This window comes from Saccoglossus kowalevskii, chromosome 7 (genome assembly GCF_978046115.1).
Source record: "Saccoglossus kowalevskii chromosome 7, keSacKowa6.1, whole genome shotgun sequence".
Taxonomy (NCBI): Eukaryota; Metazoa; Hemichordata; class Enteropneusta; family Harrimaniidae; genus Saccoglossus; species Saccoglossus kowalevskii.
In genome coordinates, this window is record NC_140647.1 from 27,829,426 (window position 1) to 27,849,406 (window position 19,981).

A 19,981-nucleotide genomic window follows, 5' to 3' on the forward strand; every position below is an offset into this window, starting at 1 on the left:
GTGACGTCCTGCAGATTTCTACGAAGTGATGACTATGAAGTGAAGACTAATAGGTAGTTGGCTCTTTCACTTTCATGCCGAGTTTCACATAAGGCGTTGTTCTGAGCGCATACTATTCACGCTGACCACCTTGCAGAGCGATCACGAAGCAGCAATCAAAAACGTTGTCTGGTTATTTAGGTGAGTAAAAATGTGAATAGTAATTTGTTCAACTTTTCAGTTCATTTATGTCTTCTATGACATCCAGCCAATGGTTACTGCTTTAGTAAACATACGCTGATTTTAAAATATACAATGTGAATACTGAAAACATCAAGCGTAAAACCAGGACTATGTAAGGTTATTTCTATTTTGAACACTTATGCATGTGTCGCTCCAGAAAAGGCAAGAATTGCTGTGTCTTCGTGCACTTTTATAAAAATTACTCAGCAATGAACTAGCTGATTCTATTCATATTTAGGAATCAACAACTTAGATGGTAAGTTGCTATGGGTAGAATTTTATCACATCTAGATCCAAATATGTATTGTTTATGGATACAAAAATTAGACCATGGTTTCATAAATCATATTGCATGGACCAAATAGTTTGTTTACATGCTTTGTCTGAATTCAGTCAAACTTTTACATGGTATTTTACATTGTGCGTTAATATTCAACGTTTGTTTCATAGTTTGTGATGAATATTCGTTGTTTATTTTACAGTACATTATTTTACAGAATTTAATTGATCTAAATGAGATTGGTTAGGAGCTCGCTTTGATAGTTATCTCACAGGGACTATGGTGTGATTCATTTCGGCTCGGGTTAGGCCAAATAAATCATCTCATAATACAATTTAAATAATTACAGTGAAACTATGTTTACTAATACTATCTAGTGGTTTGATTGGCCTTCTTATGTGTGTTTGTCAAATTGGTTCCCTTATATAATAAGTATATAATGTAAGCTTGTAAAAGTAATGGTGAATGGGTCTCAGCTATTTCTGGCTTGCATTTTTTAAAGCTTGTGTTAAAATCATTTCCGTTCAGCTTCATTTCAAATTGGTGGTATTACCTGCCTTGCGGGGAAAGTAACGTCACCAATGACAAACGTGAGGTACGATGGGTCGTGAAATATCTTTCAGACCATGATTTAAGCGTTTTGTAATCAAACAATTGAAGACCTGTACTCTGACCTGCTTTTTGATGCTGCCACACGGGACATAACTTATTGTGGTGGAAATTTCCATTACACGTGTACAATAGGGGGCCTCTATGGACAATTTATACAAGGTGCTTACATCACGGTTGAAATAAGGGTCGAAATAATAATCTAAACATGAGGGTTTCTCTAACGAGCCAAATCACGCCATATAACATTAATATATGTTTTATATAATTGCACTTCCAACCTGAGCCAATGCCATAATCTATCCAATCAGCAAGTAACATGAGGTCACCTGCAAACAAAATAACAACAATTTTTTAGCATACAAACAATATGTCGACGACGAACGTAACACGGACACTGGGACTGCATATGGTACCAAAGCCAGTACAAACTTACAAGTACCATCTTTAGAAAGCTCTTGTGTGTATTTAAAACAAAAAAATCCCGGTCAGCTCAAATCAGTAATTTACTCAGTATTTGGAGGGGTCAATTTTAATAGTTAAAGCCACCTGTAAATTTAAATGTATTGACATAATTTAAAAAAAGAACCCTTATATATTTTAGAATAAAACATAAAATAGTTAACACTATCAGAATAATTATGGCGCCACCTATGTTGTCCTAACAAATTCAGAGATTTTTGCTCGATCCTAATACAAAATAACTTAAAATAATGATTCAAGCACGGGGATGGACATTTATGAAACACAGTGTGAATATAGTATATACAAATAATTCACGTGAATCTCAAATATCCGTGTCTTGTATAGCTAAACGTTTTCTCATGATGTATTAAATATGCTTGAATACTTGCATGTGTTTATATGAAAATATCAATATTGAAGTCAATATAATCATCATCAATTTTCATTTGTTTCGTCTGATTGGTATGAGGACTTAATGGTCCATGAGATTCCTTTTTGATAATGTCGCACTGTGATATTGTCTGACTGATTATCTATTGTGACAATTCAACTGTTGCTTTTGCAGAGAAATAACACTCGCCGGGCATCTAGCTCCATTAAAATTATTTTGCCTATTCCAAAATTGAGCGTAATCTTTCCTTTTTTATCAGAGTTTCCTAAATGGATCGTACCAATTATATTAATGACTGGAAACGTTTACTGGAAGGACTTAATTTATATAACATCGACGAGATTGTGAATGACCTACTCGACAATGGCTACACAGTTACTGAATTACGTAATGTTATTGAGACAAAAGGGAATGATGTTATGATGGCAGCCTTACGGAAAATCATCAGTAATGCCCTTGTACTGAAACATATAATAGGACGTGTCGAGGTAACTTAATACATTGATATAACAAAGTTAATGTAATTCTCATCTGTTCGCCTTTATGAATAATGATTGGCATTTTAAATATATGATACTCATGTAAACAACATTTTGAATAAATTTAAAATTACACATTACATATTATCATGTACAGATTCATAAAGGTTTCTGTTCCAAAATATGTATTTGTTCATTGGTTCATGACAGTTAATACGAATAAATATCAATTAAGGTCAATTATTATTTAATGCTAATCACAGTCGTTCGATCTAAACATGATTCAAATCGTACTTTTGGTCATTCTTGTTTGGTTTATTATATAATCACGTGTCCCATAGATGAGTGTACATAATATGTATAAAAATTGCTTACATAGAAATTATTTTGTACAAATTATTTTGTACAAACGTTGTGTAATTAGGCGTTGGTGTCACTATTAGTCATGTTCCTAAAAAAAAGAATCTATTTTGCAGTTAAAATAAATCTTGGCTTGTGAGCACACCTCTTACCCCAAACGAAAAATTATTTTACAAAAAACAGTTACTGTTACTGATTTTGTTCATGTTACTCATAAGCATCATGTTGATAATTTGCTTATCGTGGTCTATATACTTTAGTAACTTTTGTGAAACTCGATACAAATGTTTCTAATGTGTGATCTGTGTGCTGACACTTTGCACCCCCCCCCCAAGACACCATCTTCATAATACAGATGCACACAGTCCACCCGACAGTCTTTTTAATTTTCGAAGTGGTTACAATATTTCTATATGATCTTGTTCCACTGTTACAGTTATCTTATATGAAAAAAGACTGCGATAAATCAATTAGTGTCAGTGATATTCAGCGAATAATACAATGTTATCAAAGTTATATACATCCCGAAGATAGAAAATTGTTGCAGGCAGCTGTAACTTGTGTAGCCAAGGAAATTCCATCAAAAGTAAGTATATTCTCAAACGGCGAAACAATATAATGACAGTAAAAGTACATTACGTTCCCTTTCAAACCAATAAAAGTTGATCGTTGTATTTTATTATGAATGCCGCTTTATTAGAATAAAATACAAATTCGTGCAACTTACTCTCACCAATCATGCGACAGTAAATTGTATTTTGGACATTGCAGTGGTGAAGTGGTAAGAATTTGTATTCTCCTTTTTTTCTCGGGCATAACACAGAGACAGGTCATAATAGCACGTGGTGCTATTTTTGTTATATCAACCTTTGATTGATTGACTGTCGGTCATGTTTGTCCTGAAAAACTTTAAACATTTCATTAATAACATGTTGATACAACTCATGGTAGATTGCAAGTGAAGATCAATTGGTTCCGTGATATCATTCAAAAATATTACGAGTTCTCGTCTTTCTTATTCAGGGGATTCAATGAATGTTGTCAAAATCAAATCACAAAACAATTAAGGCCATGAACAGGTTCTTGTGTATGTTAATTGTATTTATTGCCATATGCAAACACACAATGTCTTTAACTATTCCTCGGATTTGTCTTTGCCGAATTATTTCAAAGTCGTAAGGTCCTCAAATGTTAATTCACCTCAATAACAACAGGGAATATGTTGACATTGACTTGTTATCAAGTGCATATTAATATGTAATACATTATTAATTTGTTTTCAGGCATTAACAGATGCAGAAATTGTCTGTGCAAGTGAAACCATGCAAATTGTCTTCAGATGTGGAACGAAAGAAAACATGTACCTAGTGGTACGGAATGATGGAAAAAATAAATTTGCTGTTGTGAGGGGAATGGCAAATAGTCCTAACATGTCCTCAGGATTAAAATGGGGCATTGGGGTTGGAATTGCTTTAGGTGCTATACTAGGTGGCCTAGCTGCTGGACCTCTTGGTTATGCAATTGCCATAAAGGCAAGTGGTGCTGTTGTTGCTTGTGCTGCTGGTAGCGGAAGCCTTACAGCTGTTGCTATTGGAGGTGGGGCAGTTGTTGTTATTGAAGGAGTGGTAGCGGGGGCAGCTGCAGGAGCAGTAGCAGGAGCAGCAGCAGGGTGTGTTATTGGTGGTGGAGCTGGAATTGCAGCGAGTTTCATTACAAATGTAGAGTGGAAAATGATTAAAGATGAGTAATACAATAACAAATCTAAAAAGACATTAATATAACAGACTGAAAAGAAAAAGTAATTGTGAAACAAAATGTTACAGATTTGAAATCAAACTTTTTTAAAACACAACGCACTGGCTGATTGGGTCTCGCATATTATTGTTAACCTGTCTGTATGCATGTCGGTTCCGCTTGAATCTAATATAGCACAATGCACAAACCTGATTAGTTAGCGGTTAGCTTTCCCAATGACATATTTTGCATAATAATCAGCCATATTCAACTTTTCCTAAGTATCTATGGTTTAGTGTCTGGGAAACTTACATGTAAATTATTTACTCTGATTTTATATTGTATTATATAAAAAATATACATGGAATTCGAATATCATATGTTGTTGTTTAACTTTCTTAGCATCAAATTATATTATGATAAATTATACATCATATATACATTCCCCACTAGGAATTTGAAACAACAACGGAAATTGGTATGTCAAATGTCGTTTTGATATTCCCAAATGTGTGTCTTTACTGGTATAACAAATATGGTTTACATAAAGACACCATGAAGTTGTAACAAACAGATTTTTAGTGAATCTATTTAATGAAATTATATTTCTATTAGGGCGCCCTTCTGTGGCCCAACGACGCGCAAATTACTGCAACGTAATATTACCGTTATTTGTATAGTACAGGTGTGATGGTTCAAATACCAAAATGGCAACAGCAACAGAAAGACTTCCCTGGCGGCGATGATAACATGCGAACACGGAGCCAACATTATATTATTATACTCTGCAAACATCAAGTACAATAACTTGGTAAAACTCTACTACTCCAATAACTAGATACTAGTACTTAAACTCCAATACAATTCAACGAGATCTCCGATCTGATCTCAGTGTTGAACAACTCCCCTATATATACCCACACTGTCTATAAATAGACCATTACATCAGCATACATCATGAGTCAGGAATTTACTATAGATTTCTATTACCTATTACCAGTTTCTAAAAAAATCTAGAATATTCCACCCAGACACAGTACGGTTTTAGAACATTCTCAGTGACACGGAAGTGGTAAATAAGTCGTATGCGACATACTTGTTGGAATTTTTCGATGTCTGTATTTATCTTATTAATCTGTTTCCCCCTGTTATTTGTATGTGTTAAATGTGTGCTTTTTGCCGACTATCTGGATTGGGGTTGCCTTAGTGAAATTTTTAGTTGCAACATAGCAAACTTTAATAAATATTCCGGCGCATACTGGTTATTTTGTCATTATAAACTCAAAAAAGAATCAGTTTATAACAGTTTATGGTTTTGTTACGTGCGTGAGAGGGAAATAATAAATTGGCTCCAAAACACATCATAACAAGCAAATACCCTTTAATAAACATTGGCCGCCGTCGAAAGATCGAACATCGATGTCTGGGGAGCGACACAACATTTTGAAGTCTGTGGTGAGTCTCCATTGTCGCAACTTCCACTTGATTGCTGGATGCGCAGCATCTGTCTTTTTTGTCTATATAGTTCACCACGAAAACCACGCATTAAAAATTAGTCTTGTAAGTCTATGTATTTTTGTATATATTTAAATACCGACCAATCTTGGACTTTAATTCAATGTGTTGGTCAGGGTTCTGACCCTGTGTATTTTTCGGTGGGTACCGTTTAATTTCACTACCCTGGCTACGTGTTAAAATGGGTCTGAATTCACTCTGGATAAGAACGTACATAACCGACCAATCTTAGACTTTCATTTTGCATGCAGGTAAGGTACACCTACAGACATAACTGTGGACATTCAGTTCTTTTTATTTAGATAATGGCAATTTTTTGGTCAGAGCGCCCTTTAGTATTGTGAAGAATCATGTTCATTTGGAATGCTCTGATTGGATGGAAGTTCAAGCCTAGCAAGGTGTGATAGAATTGGCCTGTTATGTTCAGATTCAAATAAGCATGAACCACGAATTTGACAGGGAAGTGATACTTATAATGCAGCAAGCTGTTCTAATTGCTGTTGTGGTAGAGTTTTTCTATTTTCCTGTCAAATGCATTTATATGCCTGTGTGTTTTTTTGTTTGTTTTTTCACTGTCTTTGACTTTCCCAGTATGTTTGTTGCTGTTGACAACAATTCAGTCCTCTGCCAGGCTTCAGTCAATGTTTTTCTTCACTACCTACCCAACTCCTCGTCGGGCACTATGTAGCTGGTGTGGTATATTTATCACAGACAGTAGGGCAATTGTCACATTTAGTGCTCCAAGAAAATATTCTCTGTCCATGTGTATTTATATAATTAGATGCAGTTTCTTTGGCTTGAATAACTGGCTTCGTACATACAGGTATACTGGTTTACCTGTTTCTAGTTGAAATTTAGCCAATCTTATTAACCAAGACAGTTGGACATTTGCCACATGTCACAACACTCATTTCCAAGTGCCATAGCTTGAAACAAGTAGTCAAATCTGATATTGGCTGGAGCTTTAGTTTATATGGACATGGTAAATGGCAAGCTAGATGGTCAGAAAGTAATAAAAATAATCACAGCTTTACTCCACCCACCCCACTACGAAGTAAAAGGCTGTTTATAAGGTCATGTATGATGGTTCCATGTTTCTTATGGTAAACAATTTTAATTATAAACTTCTATGCTCCTGTACCCAACCGTGGGGGTCCATCACACTAAACAACAGGTGTCACTATTACTAAGAAAAATGTCCTTTTTTTTCATTAAAATTACTGAATGCTTATAATTATGTTCTAAGACGTTAGTTAACATTTAATATCAGGCAATGCATTGGTTCATTACCCTGGCTACGTGTTAAAATGGGTCTGAATTCATTTTGGATAAGGATGAACATAACAGACCAATCTTGGACTTTATTTCAATATGTTGGTCAGGATTCTGACCCTGTGTATTTTTCGGTGGGTACCGTTTAATTTCACTACCCTGGCTACGTGTTACAATGGGTCTGAATTCACTCTGGATAAGTACGTACATAACCGACCAATCTTGGACTTTAATTCAATGTGTTGGTCAGGGTTCTGACCCTGTGTATTTTTCGGTGGGTACCGTTTAATTTCATTACCCTGGCTATGTGTTAAAATGGGTCTGAATTCACTCTGGATAAGTACGTACATAACCGACCAATCTTGGACTTTATTTCAATATGTTGGTCAGGGTTCTGACCCTGTGTATTTTTCGGTGGGTACCGTTTAATTTCATTACCCTGGCTACGTTTTAAAATGGGTCTGAATTCACTCTTGATAAGTACGTACATAACCGACCAATCTTGGTCTTTATTTCAATATGTTGGTCAGGGTTCTGACCCTGTGTATTTTTCGGTGCGTACCGTTTAATTTCACTACCCTGGCTACGTGTTAAAATGGGTCTGAATTCATGGGGGCCTTGTAATTTGGAAATCCCCAACTGCACATTAAAATATGTCTCAATCTTATTTGATCATTGCATGACTTACCTTCGAAATTCTTACTTTAATTGTGTTTGCAACAATGTTATATTTTCATTGACTTTTGTTTTATATTTAAAATTCATATCTGGCTAAAGCTAAATGAATCTAACTGTACTTGATATATTGTTTTTCTTTTGCAAAACGCAGGAACGCAAAAACCCTGGAATGTACTTTAGGGTGTACATTTGTATAGTGCCAGTATCCAATATGATGTATTATTACTCTATAATGAATCAGGACACAAACCAGGACGTCATTGGCTGATGAATAAAATACAAGAATTGCGTCCACAGTGGATCATATACACTTACAAGGACATGTGCTTAGAAATTGTATGCTCTGTGCATGACTATGTTTATTATAAGTTGAAATGTGAAGCTGTGTTTAAATTCTATCTTGGGAAGTGTTTTTTCAATAATTTGAAAATGTTTATTGAAACTAAAATGAATCAACATTGTTAATTAAAAAAAATAGTTTTGTTTGAAACTTGTCAATTGATTGTTAATAGATTAGTAAATATACCTGACAATGGATACCAACATACCACTGGTGATATGTACATTGTTTTTGCCCAATTTGCACCTTTTTGTGTTAATTTATTCAATTAACAGCTTGAATAATATGATCTACAGTAGTACTATGCACCATTCATTTTTAGTTTAAGGTATTTACGAGTAGTTCATTACTGGGATGGGGAATAGTTGTAAATTTAAAAGAAAATTAGTTTCATTACGTTTACATAAACCTTATTTTGCATATACAATAAATTTCATTAATTTAGCGATTTTGAAAATGTTCAGCAATTAGTCTGTCATGTGGCACTTGCGTGTGAAACTTCATATACTCAATTGTGTATTTCCTGACTTTTGAATGCTGTAAAACTATTTAATTTAACTGACATTTAATTTTAATGTTTTGATGTTTTTAGCATGTTCACTGTGTTTTAATTTCTTGTCAAGGAAATATTGAATTTTATTGTTATTTTACATGTTCACAACACAACACAACACAACACAACACAACTCGAACATAGATCATAAATTACTTTAATTTGGAAAAGTTTGTGAATTTGCAAAAAATGGTGCTTTCTCATCACCATAATTATATAACAATTCTGCCCCTTCTGGTATGTAATATTTGGAAATAATAACCACACACAGCCTGTCATTAATCTTCAGTTGTTTTGTGACAATGTTGGAATGCTTTTTGGAATGGTTCAGGAAAAAGGTAATTCCACTTGTTTCCCACATCTTCTTTTCACTGTGTGGATTTATTCTGAAAATATATGGCCATGATGATATTAACATGAGTGAGTGAGTAAGTGAGTGAATGAAGGTGAGGGTGGGTGGGTGAGTGAGTGAAGATGAGGGCGAGTGAGGGTAAGTGAATGAAAGTGAGGGTGGGTGAGGGTGAGTGAAGGTGAGGGTGAGGGTGAGTGAGTGAGTGTGAGTGAATGAAGGTGAGGGTGGGTGAGTGAGGGAGTGAAGAGGGCGAGTGAGAAAAGGTGAGGGTGAGTGAGTGAAAGTGTGTGGGTGAGGGTGAGTGATTGAAGGCGAGGGTGAGTGATTGAAGGTGAGAGTGAGTTAGAGAAGACGAGTGAGTGAAGATGAGGGTGGGTGATTGAAGGTGAGAGTGAGTTAGAGAAGGCGAGTGAGTGAAGGTAAGGGTGAGTGAGTGAGTGAGTGAGTGAGTGAGAGTGAGTGAGTGAAGGTGAGTGAGTGAGTGAGTGAGTGAAGGTGTGTGAGTGAAGGAGAGGGTGAGTGAAGGTGAGCGAGTGAGTGAAGGTGTGTGAGTGAAGGTGGGAGTGGGTGAGTGAGTGAAGTGAGGCTGATGGAAGTGAAGCTGAGGGTGAGTGTGTGAGTGAAGGTAAGGGTGAGTGAGTGAGGGTGGGTGAGTGAGTGAGTGAGTGAGTGAGTGAGTGAGTGAGTGAGTGAGTGAGTGAGTGAGTGAAAGTGTGTGACTGAAGGTGAGTGAGTGAAGGTGAGTGAGTGAATGAGGGTGAGTGAAGGTGAGTGAGTGAATGAGGGTTAGTGAAGGTGAGTGAGTGAAGGTGAGACTGAGGGTGAGTGAGTGAGTGAAGACGAGGGTGAGTGAATGGAGGTGTGGATGAGAGTGAGTGAAGATAAGGGGAGTGAAGGTAAGGGTGAGTGAATGAAGGTGAGAGTGAGTGATTGAGTGAGGGTGAGCGAGTGAGTGAGTGAAGGTGAGAGTGAGTTAGAGAAGGTGAGTGAGTGAGTGAATGAAGATGAGGGTGAGTGGGTGAAGGAGTGAGTGAGTGAAGGTAAGGGTAAGTTAGTGAAGGTAAGGGTGAGTGATGGTTAGGGTGAGTGAGTGAAGATGGAGTGAGTGGGTGAGGTGAGTGAGTGAAGGTGAGGCTGAGGATGGGTGAATGAAGGTGAGGATGGGTGAATGAAGGTGAGCGTGAAGGTGAGTGGGTGAGAGTGAGTGAATGAAGGTGAGGGTGAGTGAGTGAAGATGAGTGAAGGTGTGTGAATGAGTGAGTGAGTGAATGAAGATGAGTGAAGGTGAGTAAGTGAGTGAAGGTGAGGCTGAGGGAGTAAAGCGGAGTGGGTGAGGGTGAGTGAGTGAGTGAATGTGAGTGAGTGAAGGTGAGTGAAAGGGTTAATTGATGTGTCATTTGAGTATGACAGTGAATGGATTGGTGGGTGGTTGGTTGGTTGGTTGGATGGATGTGTTTATATATACAACAGTGAGTCAATCTGTTGGTGAGCGAATGGGTGCTTGAGTATGCCAGTGTGTAATGAGTAAGTTGATATAATGTACATATGACTGAGTGAATTAACTAGAGATTTAGTGTTGATTAAGTGAGCGAATGAAGCTATCTTTGGGTTGACAAATCAGTGAGCTAGTGGTAAGGTTTGTGCGTGTGTGTGTGTGAGTGAGCTAGTTGATAAGAGCGAGTGTGTGACAGCAAGTGCATAATTCATTTCATTAGTTTTACATTAAATTGTATGAAAGTAGTGTTACATATAACTACTAACACTAAGAAAATATTATGGCAAATATTGTGGCTGATTATATACTCACACCATGCCCGAATATTCCAGGTGATACATGCCACAACGTTCAACGTTCACCTGTTACCGCATACTCTCGTTCTAGTTGTGCAGCCTCTGCTCTGTCAATTATTTTTCCGTCGTACACCCCAATTATCTCATTTGCTTTTATATCTTGTTTTGCAAAGGCGCACTTTCCCGCTTCTCTAAAATCTCTGTTAACGACTTCAACCTTAATTTCAATGTAAAGAAATATTGTTTTTTGTTTTGATTTCACTAGACTATTCTGGGGGTCTTTTAGTAAAAATCAAATTCAAAAATCGGCCCTCGAAATATATTTTCGAGATACAAACACTCTTTTATTACATGTACACTATACTAGTTACAAATAATTGTTAAATTAAACTATCATTGCCGCATATTACACAATATATAAAGCTAGCAAAGATATCATTCCTTTTGATTTCTGAGAATGTCGAAAAGGGACCCTGTTATGAAGCATAATTTCTAGAACACTTGGGTGCCTCGCTTTTTCGTGAGTTTTACCAGTGATCCCCTGGGAAGATCATGTACCAAATCTTATCGTCATAATACATTAAACAACAAAATATCTATTTTATATACTGAATTGTTAGAGTTACGAGCATCGAGTTACGAAAACATTGAGTTACAAATATTACCACGCCCATATTTTATAAATCACGCCCCTTTTTGCCAAACCACACCCAAATTGTAACTATGGCCAATCAACAGTTAACAAAACTTCGCGTTACGGGCAACATACTTAATAGTTAAACGTTAAAAAAAATCATGCTGCCTGTAACTCGATGTTTGGTTAACTGTTACTTAAAGTTCAAGTTACTAAATGTGGACCTTCAACAACTAAAAATGTATTTTAACTCGGAATTCTGTTGACTAGTTAATCGAGTTACAGTTTGGACGAGGTCTCACAAAAGTGGGTGTGGTTTCCAAAATGTAACTTTTTTTGTAATTCGATACTCGTACTTCGATGTCCGTAACTCGAACAACTTAGCAGCTCTCTATATTCTAACACAAATAATGTATTATTATTAACTCGTTGTCAGTTTTCCACGAGATAACACTCTATGTATAATAGCATTTGATTCGTAAAACATGTTTAATTTACTCATTTATTTCCTATTTCGAGATAGAAACTCCTATAATAAACAGAGTATTTTGTTATGAAAGTGTAACTCATTTTAATGAAAACATGGGTGAAAAGAAATGCTAAATAATTTCGGGACAAACTCGTACAGGAATATACAGAGCAAGGAAGGATTCGTCAATTATGCTATGCAAACATATTTTGAAATTGCAAATGATTATGCATTGATTAAAATGAGCTACATGTGACATAGTAATTATATTTCAGTATAGCAACATGTACCCCATAACGATATATATAATCTCATTATAGTGAGATGTTAAATCATTATACTATGGATGTACAAAACATTAAACCATTACAAATACTAAGACTTTTATTCTAGATTGAGATATTCCCTCATTATCAGGAGAGAACTCGTCAAATTTAAATATAAAGGTGTGAACTTTCCACAGATGTGGATGTTTAATATATTTTGCTTAATAACTCTGCTTATTTTTTGTAATTACGTTCCGCATTGTACCTGTATATATTCATCCCATTTTTTTCGTTTCAAAAAGTGTTCTGTTTTTTCTTTAATAGACATCGAGGAGTGTTCCGTTCTTAGCCGATGTTGCCGCATATTCAACCCGCGATAACCTCGCTTACCACCCGAGGCGACTGGCGATATGCCATTATGGACAAGTGTAACCTTGATTTGCTGTAAAATACCACATGTCAAATGAGATACAATTTATGATATAATTATAACATTTAAATACCAGTGGAAGTTTTGAAGGGTGACCCCTTGCCTATTTTTTTATTGTGTAATCTTTCCATTAGTAGTTATGTCAACGCATGTATTTTATTTCTATATAGCTGACTAGTTTTAATCAATTGTCTACTTTTGATCTGGTGTGTAGTGTCTTTACAAAACACAAATAATATATAAGACTGATCTCGGATTACACTAGCGTTTCACAATATTCCCTGCACATGTATAACCGATGTAAGCAATGTATAGTTTTCTGAATTTGTATAACGTTTACAATATTTATGTAACAAATCCAAACACAATGACAAAAGAAAGAAACTTGTCATTGTGAAATATTTCTCGTCTGTATTTCCTTAAATTGTGGTGATATGACAAATTCAATCATCGTTCACCCGGCCACACAAAAGCACATACCTTATGAAAACGAGTCTCACTAATCATTGACTGTGTCTGGCGATCATTTTTTGTCATTAATGATATAAAATTTTCATAATGAAAACACAGCTCCTTTGATGTAATGATGTCACCAGGTTCTCGTGTGAAGCACAAATACTCCTCTACAAATAAGCTCAGAAATGGGCACTTGATTCCTATTTTTACTCCGTTGATGAGTTTGCGTACGTTGCCTTTGCTAGCCATCTTGAAATAATAAGACTCACTTGTCATGAATTTGACTGGGTGGAACGATTTGCGTAAAAATCAGAATGTGGGTGATAAATATACACGAGTATTCAATAAATAAATAAAATAAAATGTAATGTTACTACTATTCATGTGTATATATGTTCATTTTATTTTCTTCGCATAATAAATATATAAATGCAAATTCAATTTAAAACATAATTTTGCCTTCAATTTGTCACCCGCTCTAGAAAGGATAATGGTTGTATACCTTTCACACGTGATTATATTCAGAATGGCACACATAATTGAATGACCTTGGGTTTCAGAAACCACGGCATATAATTTCTGAAATGGTCTAATACATTCGCGTTCGTTCTCAACGCGATTTAAACACTGTTGCAAATTTCTATTTTGGTCTGCGTCACTTAGATGATGATCTATTTTTAGCACAACATCTACACGTGTGTACGACAAGAGACAAAAGTTGTCGCGTCCGTGCACCAGCACGTAATTACTTTCAATTTAGCCACTCCACAGGACCGTTAGTTTACTAGTAAATGATCAAATATTATTTTTTCAAATCAACATATTTGCAAACACACACACAACAGTGCGCAGACAATTAGCTTTTATAAAATGAGTAATAACCCGTTATGATAGTAACGAGGTCCGAACCGAATTAAAGATTATATAAATATATGTATATGTGCTGCAACATGCTCGGTAGTCAGTAGGCGCAAGTGGTCGCGCATTTTTGGGGGGCGCGACTGCCGCCCACTTCCCCGTGCCGCCGCTGGTAGTGGAACTTTGAATTCGGCTCGAACTCGAAGCGTTATAGTAGAGCCTACACATAATTTTAAAGATGGTACCTTGAAATAACATTCTTGTGTGTGTTACAGTAATGTATTATGAGAAACTTGTCATAAAAATCACTTCTTTTAGAACAATTCCTTGGTACGCAATGATAAAAAAATGCATTATTTAATTTCTCCAAAAAACAAATTTATGAAAAAAGAATCACTATAATTTGTCGAGTCGAGTGTGTGGTGACAATTCCGATTTGCTAAAGTTAGCTTCCATTATAATATTACCCAGACGAAGTTATCAGTCTAACAGTGAGTCAACTAGACCTGGGCTACTTTTAGACTTGATCAAATTGAACACCAGCTACTCCGTGCATAGGATAAAGTAAGACTACGAGAGATTTTCTGTAATATAAATCGGCGAGGGCTTCATATCAGAAGAGTTCGACTAGGACTTAAAACTCCGTGACCAATCGTTGCCGTCGTATATGGATCGGGAAAAATTAAGATCAAATATTGCATAACGCACTTACGATCATTTTGAAAATCAGTAAAACAAATATCAATACACACTCGTTCACTCATCCTGTAGAAATTTGCAAGTCATCACTTTTATACGAAAATGAAGTCCATCTCCTAACATTGATGTCCACGAAAGTGTCCTACGGTTGACCGATCATGACCGTGTATTTGTTATCAAAATAATTGGTCACGTCAACATATGGTTGATATGACGCTGTTTTCTATTTGCTTGGCTAAATACGTCCATGCAACGACATGTTTTTAACGTTATTCATTAAATATCAAAGGGAACAGATGGAATCGCGTTACATTGATAAAACCAACAATACTTAAAGCAATAAAGGGTGTGTTATGTGGTATGTAATATAGATTATTGTGGGTCATTATACGATGGTCATGATGACTGATCACGATTCTTGAGAAAACATATAGATATGTGATATATTTTAAGGAATTTCTCAGGAAAGAGTACCTTTTGCACCCACCTCTAATCCTAACACTAACTTTCACCCCTCAATTAATTTGTGAACGTCCACTCTAGATATAACGGTAGATATACTTGGGAGGGCATATGCAATCAAATTGGGAAACGCAGGAGGGTCGGGTAATAGTGTTTGGTTTAGAAACTTATTCCATTTCTTATACATTTGAAATCCTCAATGAGTCTTGTAAACAATTTTGCACGCAATTCTTATTTGGAAAGCAGACCTATGCCACAATTTTCAAACGAAAAATGTTATAAAACACGAGGGCAACCTTCAAACTTATTTTGATGCTAAAAATACGGGTTTCACCTATGGTCATAATTGTCCAACGGAAACATTCTATCTCGGGTAACATTTTCCATTCGATTATACCACTCAATATCAGGTGCACTATAGTTCTCATCGTTCATTTCTCATATGCAAACTAATAAACATTTGCAGTTACACTGGTTAACCTGTTTGTATAACAATGTAACCGTGGTGTTTACTAATATACATAACAATAGGGAAGCTTTCATAAACAAACAATATACAAGGTGTTTCGTGCAAATCGCCCAGTTTTAATTTCAAATTGCCCCCTCCCTGATAATGCAATGCTATCTTATTGCTGTGGTGATGGAATATTTGGGCGTGGTCATTTTTCGTAACTCGATGTTTTTGTAATATGATCTCCGTAAATCGAATAATTGACTTTCTCTCTTATTGCTACAATTTCACTAGTATTTGAGACGTCAATCCCATGCATTTGCATAATACTGTCACCGCTACTACTACAAGACTGAAACTCTTGTAGGGCACTCGCGTATGAGCGCAATAGATATGGCAACCTCAATCAGCGATCTCTCAGCCAACGAAAAATCTGCTCTAAAACTCAAAATTTTGGAAAAACGAATAGTTTGTGGCAAGTATGGGTGTTGGGTTTGGAGTGGTTCCACAAGCAGAGGGTACGGGACTTGTAGGATAACTCCGAATGGAGCAGTTCGTACTGTCCATCAAATTAGTTTCGTTGTGCATGGTGGAATGCTAAATCCGTCTTTAGAAGTGTCACACCTGTGCCATACTCGGGCGTGTTTTAACCCTTTCCATCTTGTACTAGAAAGCCGAATCCAGAAAAATAGCCGTAAGAGTTGCGTGAGTGGATCGTCTTGCTGGCACTGCCCGTCATGTTTGCTCTGATCATTAGACTGTGGTCTCCACGAGACCCAAAATGAAGATAAGGTAGAACGCGATGTAATCATAATTAAACTTGTATGTGTGCGTTATTTCCCCCCACTGAGTGAGGGCGCTATATTTTACACGAACACATCGCCCTGAATTTTCGTCAACCGTGAATTTGTCTTTCTATATTAGATAATGACAACGAAAGCAGCTCAAACAAATGCCGAACAGGGTTTGCATTCAGCAACTGGTACTGCTTCGTTAGAAATATAATTTAAACGAAAGAATCTTGTGATATTACGCATCGAATATGATAAAGGGTCAAAATTGCATTCACGTATTAGGTCATTGAATGTGTCCGAATATATGGTACCGATGACCGATACTGATAATTGTTAATAGCGCCAAACATATGTTTTGTATGTAAATTGATTTAAGTTACGTTTCGTTACGGGTTTATTAAATGCATTCTTGTGCTATTGCCTGTGTGAAAGTTCCGCGATTACCGTGTGATCGTAACTGTACGAGTCCTACGGATTCAACATGAACCAAGCATTTAGATGTAGACGTTTTTCTTTTTCTATTTCTTTTGCCAAACACTAGTATAATGTTCACATTGATTGGTATGTATCAAACAAAGAACTAACTCAAAATATATCACTGTAAGCCGCTGTGACAGATCGTAAAATTAATACACGGGAAATTGGTCCGAACTCCCGTAAATCATAGTTAAAATGATTGAGATTTGATTCTTTATGAGAGCGAGTGTCATTGTAGCGTGGACTTGTATAATCATATGCATAGTTATAGTGACTTGAAAAATTATCAATGTGGTAATCACGCTGAGAATGAGGATAGGATTGTGATTGGTACTCATAGTCACGACGAACAATGAGTTTGGGCGTCTCATAGCCAGTGCTAAACACTGTTTCCTCCTTACATGGACGCAACTCGGACTAGCCTATATGAAAACATATGAGATTAGCTTAAATTTTAGCCCGTGCTTGGTGTAGCCAGATGACATAGTTAGCGCACAGTCCCCCAACAGCCGGTTGGGAAACGCTGTTGTTCTAAGTTGTGAATCGCATACAGTGCGCGTTGCTCTTCAGTGGGGAGACAGCGGTGACGTCATATCATTCTCGTTGGGAGCACTTCTGTTCTGTGTCACGTCTACAAATATTGCGTGTTTTTAAGTAAAGTCGGTAAATTTTATTTAAAGTTACAAGTCTCTATGTGATCATATCGGTTTCATGAAAATGCACGTGTAGTTTAAAATCCATATTCATTATACCACGACGGAAAGTTTCAACCCTGGTAAATCGCGTTAGCACACCCAAAACAATCACATTCTTTATTTGTGATTTAATACTTGAATTGTTGGGTAATATTTAATAATTTGTGCATAAGTGCCGAGGAGATGTTCATCTCAGTGGAGGAACTGTGGTTAGCGATACACATGCAAATTATAGTTTACATTAAACTTTTGACTAGTACTATATAGTCTACAGTACTTCGAGATTAAACTGGTTTCGTATTATTGTAGGGTTTATAATTCTAAACTACGTTGTTGGAATCAGAATTTTGTAACTTACACGAGGTCGAGAAAAAGTTATCGTCATTATCAACAACTATATAAATTGATCTGTGAGTTGAACAGCCCATTTAATTACGTCTCCCATGATGCACCAGTGCTAAACTGGGATTGTGTAACCGCGAACCTCAGGTTGCATATTTGTTTCTTTAATATATTCACAAGGTCGTATACAAATGCAACGTCAACTTCCTCAGCCAAGGAATGTGAATCTTTGTGCCACGCTACACTTAGTACGCATATGTATTGAACGATGGCCGTACGTGGAGGATTCTGTTATAATACCTGGTCATTTGAACAACCATGGGCTCATAGAACAGTTCAAAGACTACCTCGTAAAGGGTTATATAAACGAGAAGTAACTATCACGAGAAAGTTTGCAAAATCTACTACAACGAGGAAAAACAGAGCATTTCCTTTCGTTGACCGGATGTCGCTCTCCTGTTCGTGTAATGACTGTTTAATCCAAACAGGCGTTCGAAATATCAGAATGATTCGCCGTGATTTTGACCTTAAATGCTATGATGAGCAGAATCTCATTTTAATACAACTAATGAATATACGGACGGTACGCCGATACAATTCACGCACTTATCATAATATTGATGTTACAATGAACAGAAAGCGTGTCTGCCGTCTGGGATTTTTGAAAATCTTCGGAATCAGCAAGCAACGTATTGCAACTCTTATGGGGAAAAGAAGACCACTTTCGACAATTCAATCCGACCGCCGCGGAAAACACGGACTGCACCACAGATCTGTTGACAGACAATGCGTTATGGACATCGACAATCATATGGCAAGTTATACATTCGAATCCCCCCATTATTGTAATATTGGAAACACTGAAACAAAATATACGCCAGCTTCAAATAGTATTAGTAGTTGCTATCGCGATTATCTGAAGAAACAACGAAATAATAACACACGTTTTAAAAAACATTGATATCCATTTTAAACGGCCTCGGCGAGATACTTGTCAGCGATGTGATGTGATGGCCAAAAAAATTAAATACGCACGAACGACCGAGGACAAACGGCGTTTCCAGAAGGCCCTACAGGATCATTTGTCAATTGCCGAAACACATTATGGTAATATAAATTACGATTTTACAGTTTTGGCAATGAAACCACCCGACACACAAAACTGGGAAATTCCCGAAGTATTTTTGTAGCGGACTGAATTTGATCTCATCATGTGTTCAACCGCCGAGGGAGGGCACTATGTTACAGAAGACGAACCACTTGCTCTGCAATATAAATGCGTGGTGGTTAGTTGGAAACAGACATCTTGCTTGTCGGAACTAAAGATGGATAATTTTTGTTCAACGAATGACGTCGCTGTATTTCACTTAGATTTCTCAAAAAGCCTTCCATGTCCAAAGGTAAGACATATCAGTTTTAATGTTAAATTACATTCTCTCTATAATGCCGTACACTTTCATGTTGTTATCTAGATTACTTCACATAGAATTTAATTTAGATTACTTCATATAAAATAATTCTAGCATGAAGATGGGATATTGCTTATTTTTTTATTATCGGACAATTTGATAATTATAGATTATAGGACCATATGTTTATCAGGAGCTCGCGATTCCAGTCGATACTTATTGATATCATATCGATCCCTGCTTTCCTCAGCTGACCAAAATTGATGATTCGAATTACCGTTCATAGACGATATATCATATCTAGTCCCTTATCTGATCTATTTGTTTATTTCAACTACTAGGTCTCCACTCAAGACTGGCACTTTCGCAGTAAATTACATCTGAGATGTATTGGAGTGGACGTTGCTAAGACAAGAACTTTTCATTGTTTTCTTTGGGATGAAATGAACGGAGGTAAAGGTCCAAATGAAATCATCTCTGCATTCCAAAGCCTTCTCG

The 19,981-nt window shown here is 36.5% G+C and overlaps 1 protein-coding gene and 2 long non-coding RNA genes across 3 annotated transcripts; 2 read left to right on the forward strand and 1 right to left on the reverse strand.

Moving 5' to 3' along the window:
• The first annotated feature begins 36 nt into the window (after positions 1-36).
• Positions 37-4,918, forward strand: LOC102804670 (uncharacterized). Its single transcript, XM_006820370.3, has 4 exons — positions 37-180; positions 2,227-2,455; positions 3,243-3,392; positions 4,090-4,918. The coding sequence occupies exons 2-4, from the start codon at positions 2,237-2,239 to the stop codon at positions 4,552-4,554; spliced, it is 834 nt and encodes a 277-aa protein (XP_006820433.1). The 5' UTR covers positions 37-180; positions 2,227-2,236; the 3' UTR covers positions 4,555-4,918.
• A 4,121-nt stretch (positions 4,919-9,039) lies between these two features.
• LOC146740895 (uncharacterized) lies at positions 9,040-11,097 on the reverse strand. Its single transcript, XR_014929920.1, has 2 exons — positions 11,058-11,097; positions 9,040-9,284 (listed from the first exon to the last, which is right to left on the reverse strand). It is a non-coding gene; the product is annotated as an uncharacterized LOC146740895 (long non-coding RNA).
• On the forward strand, positions 9,418-10,459 carry LOC146740896 (uncharacterized). The gene is made up of 2 exons (XR_014929921.1): positions 9,418-9,817; positions 10,365-10,459. It is a non-coding gene; the product is annotated as an uncharacterized LOC146740896 (long non-coding RNA).
• Positions 11,098-19,981: the final 8,884 nt, after the last annotated feature.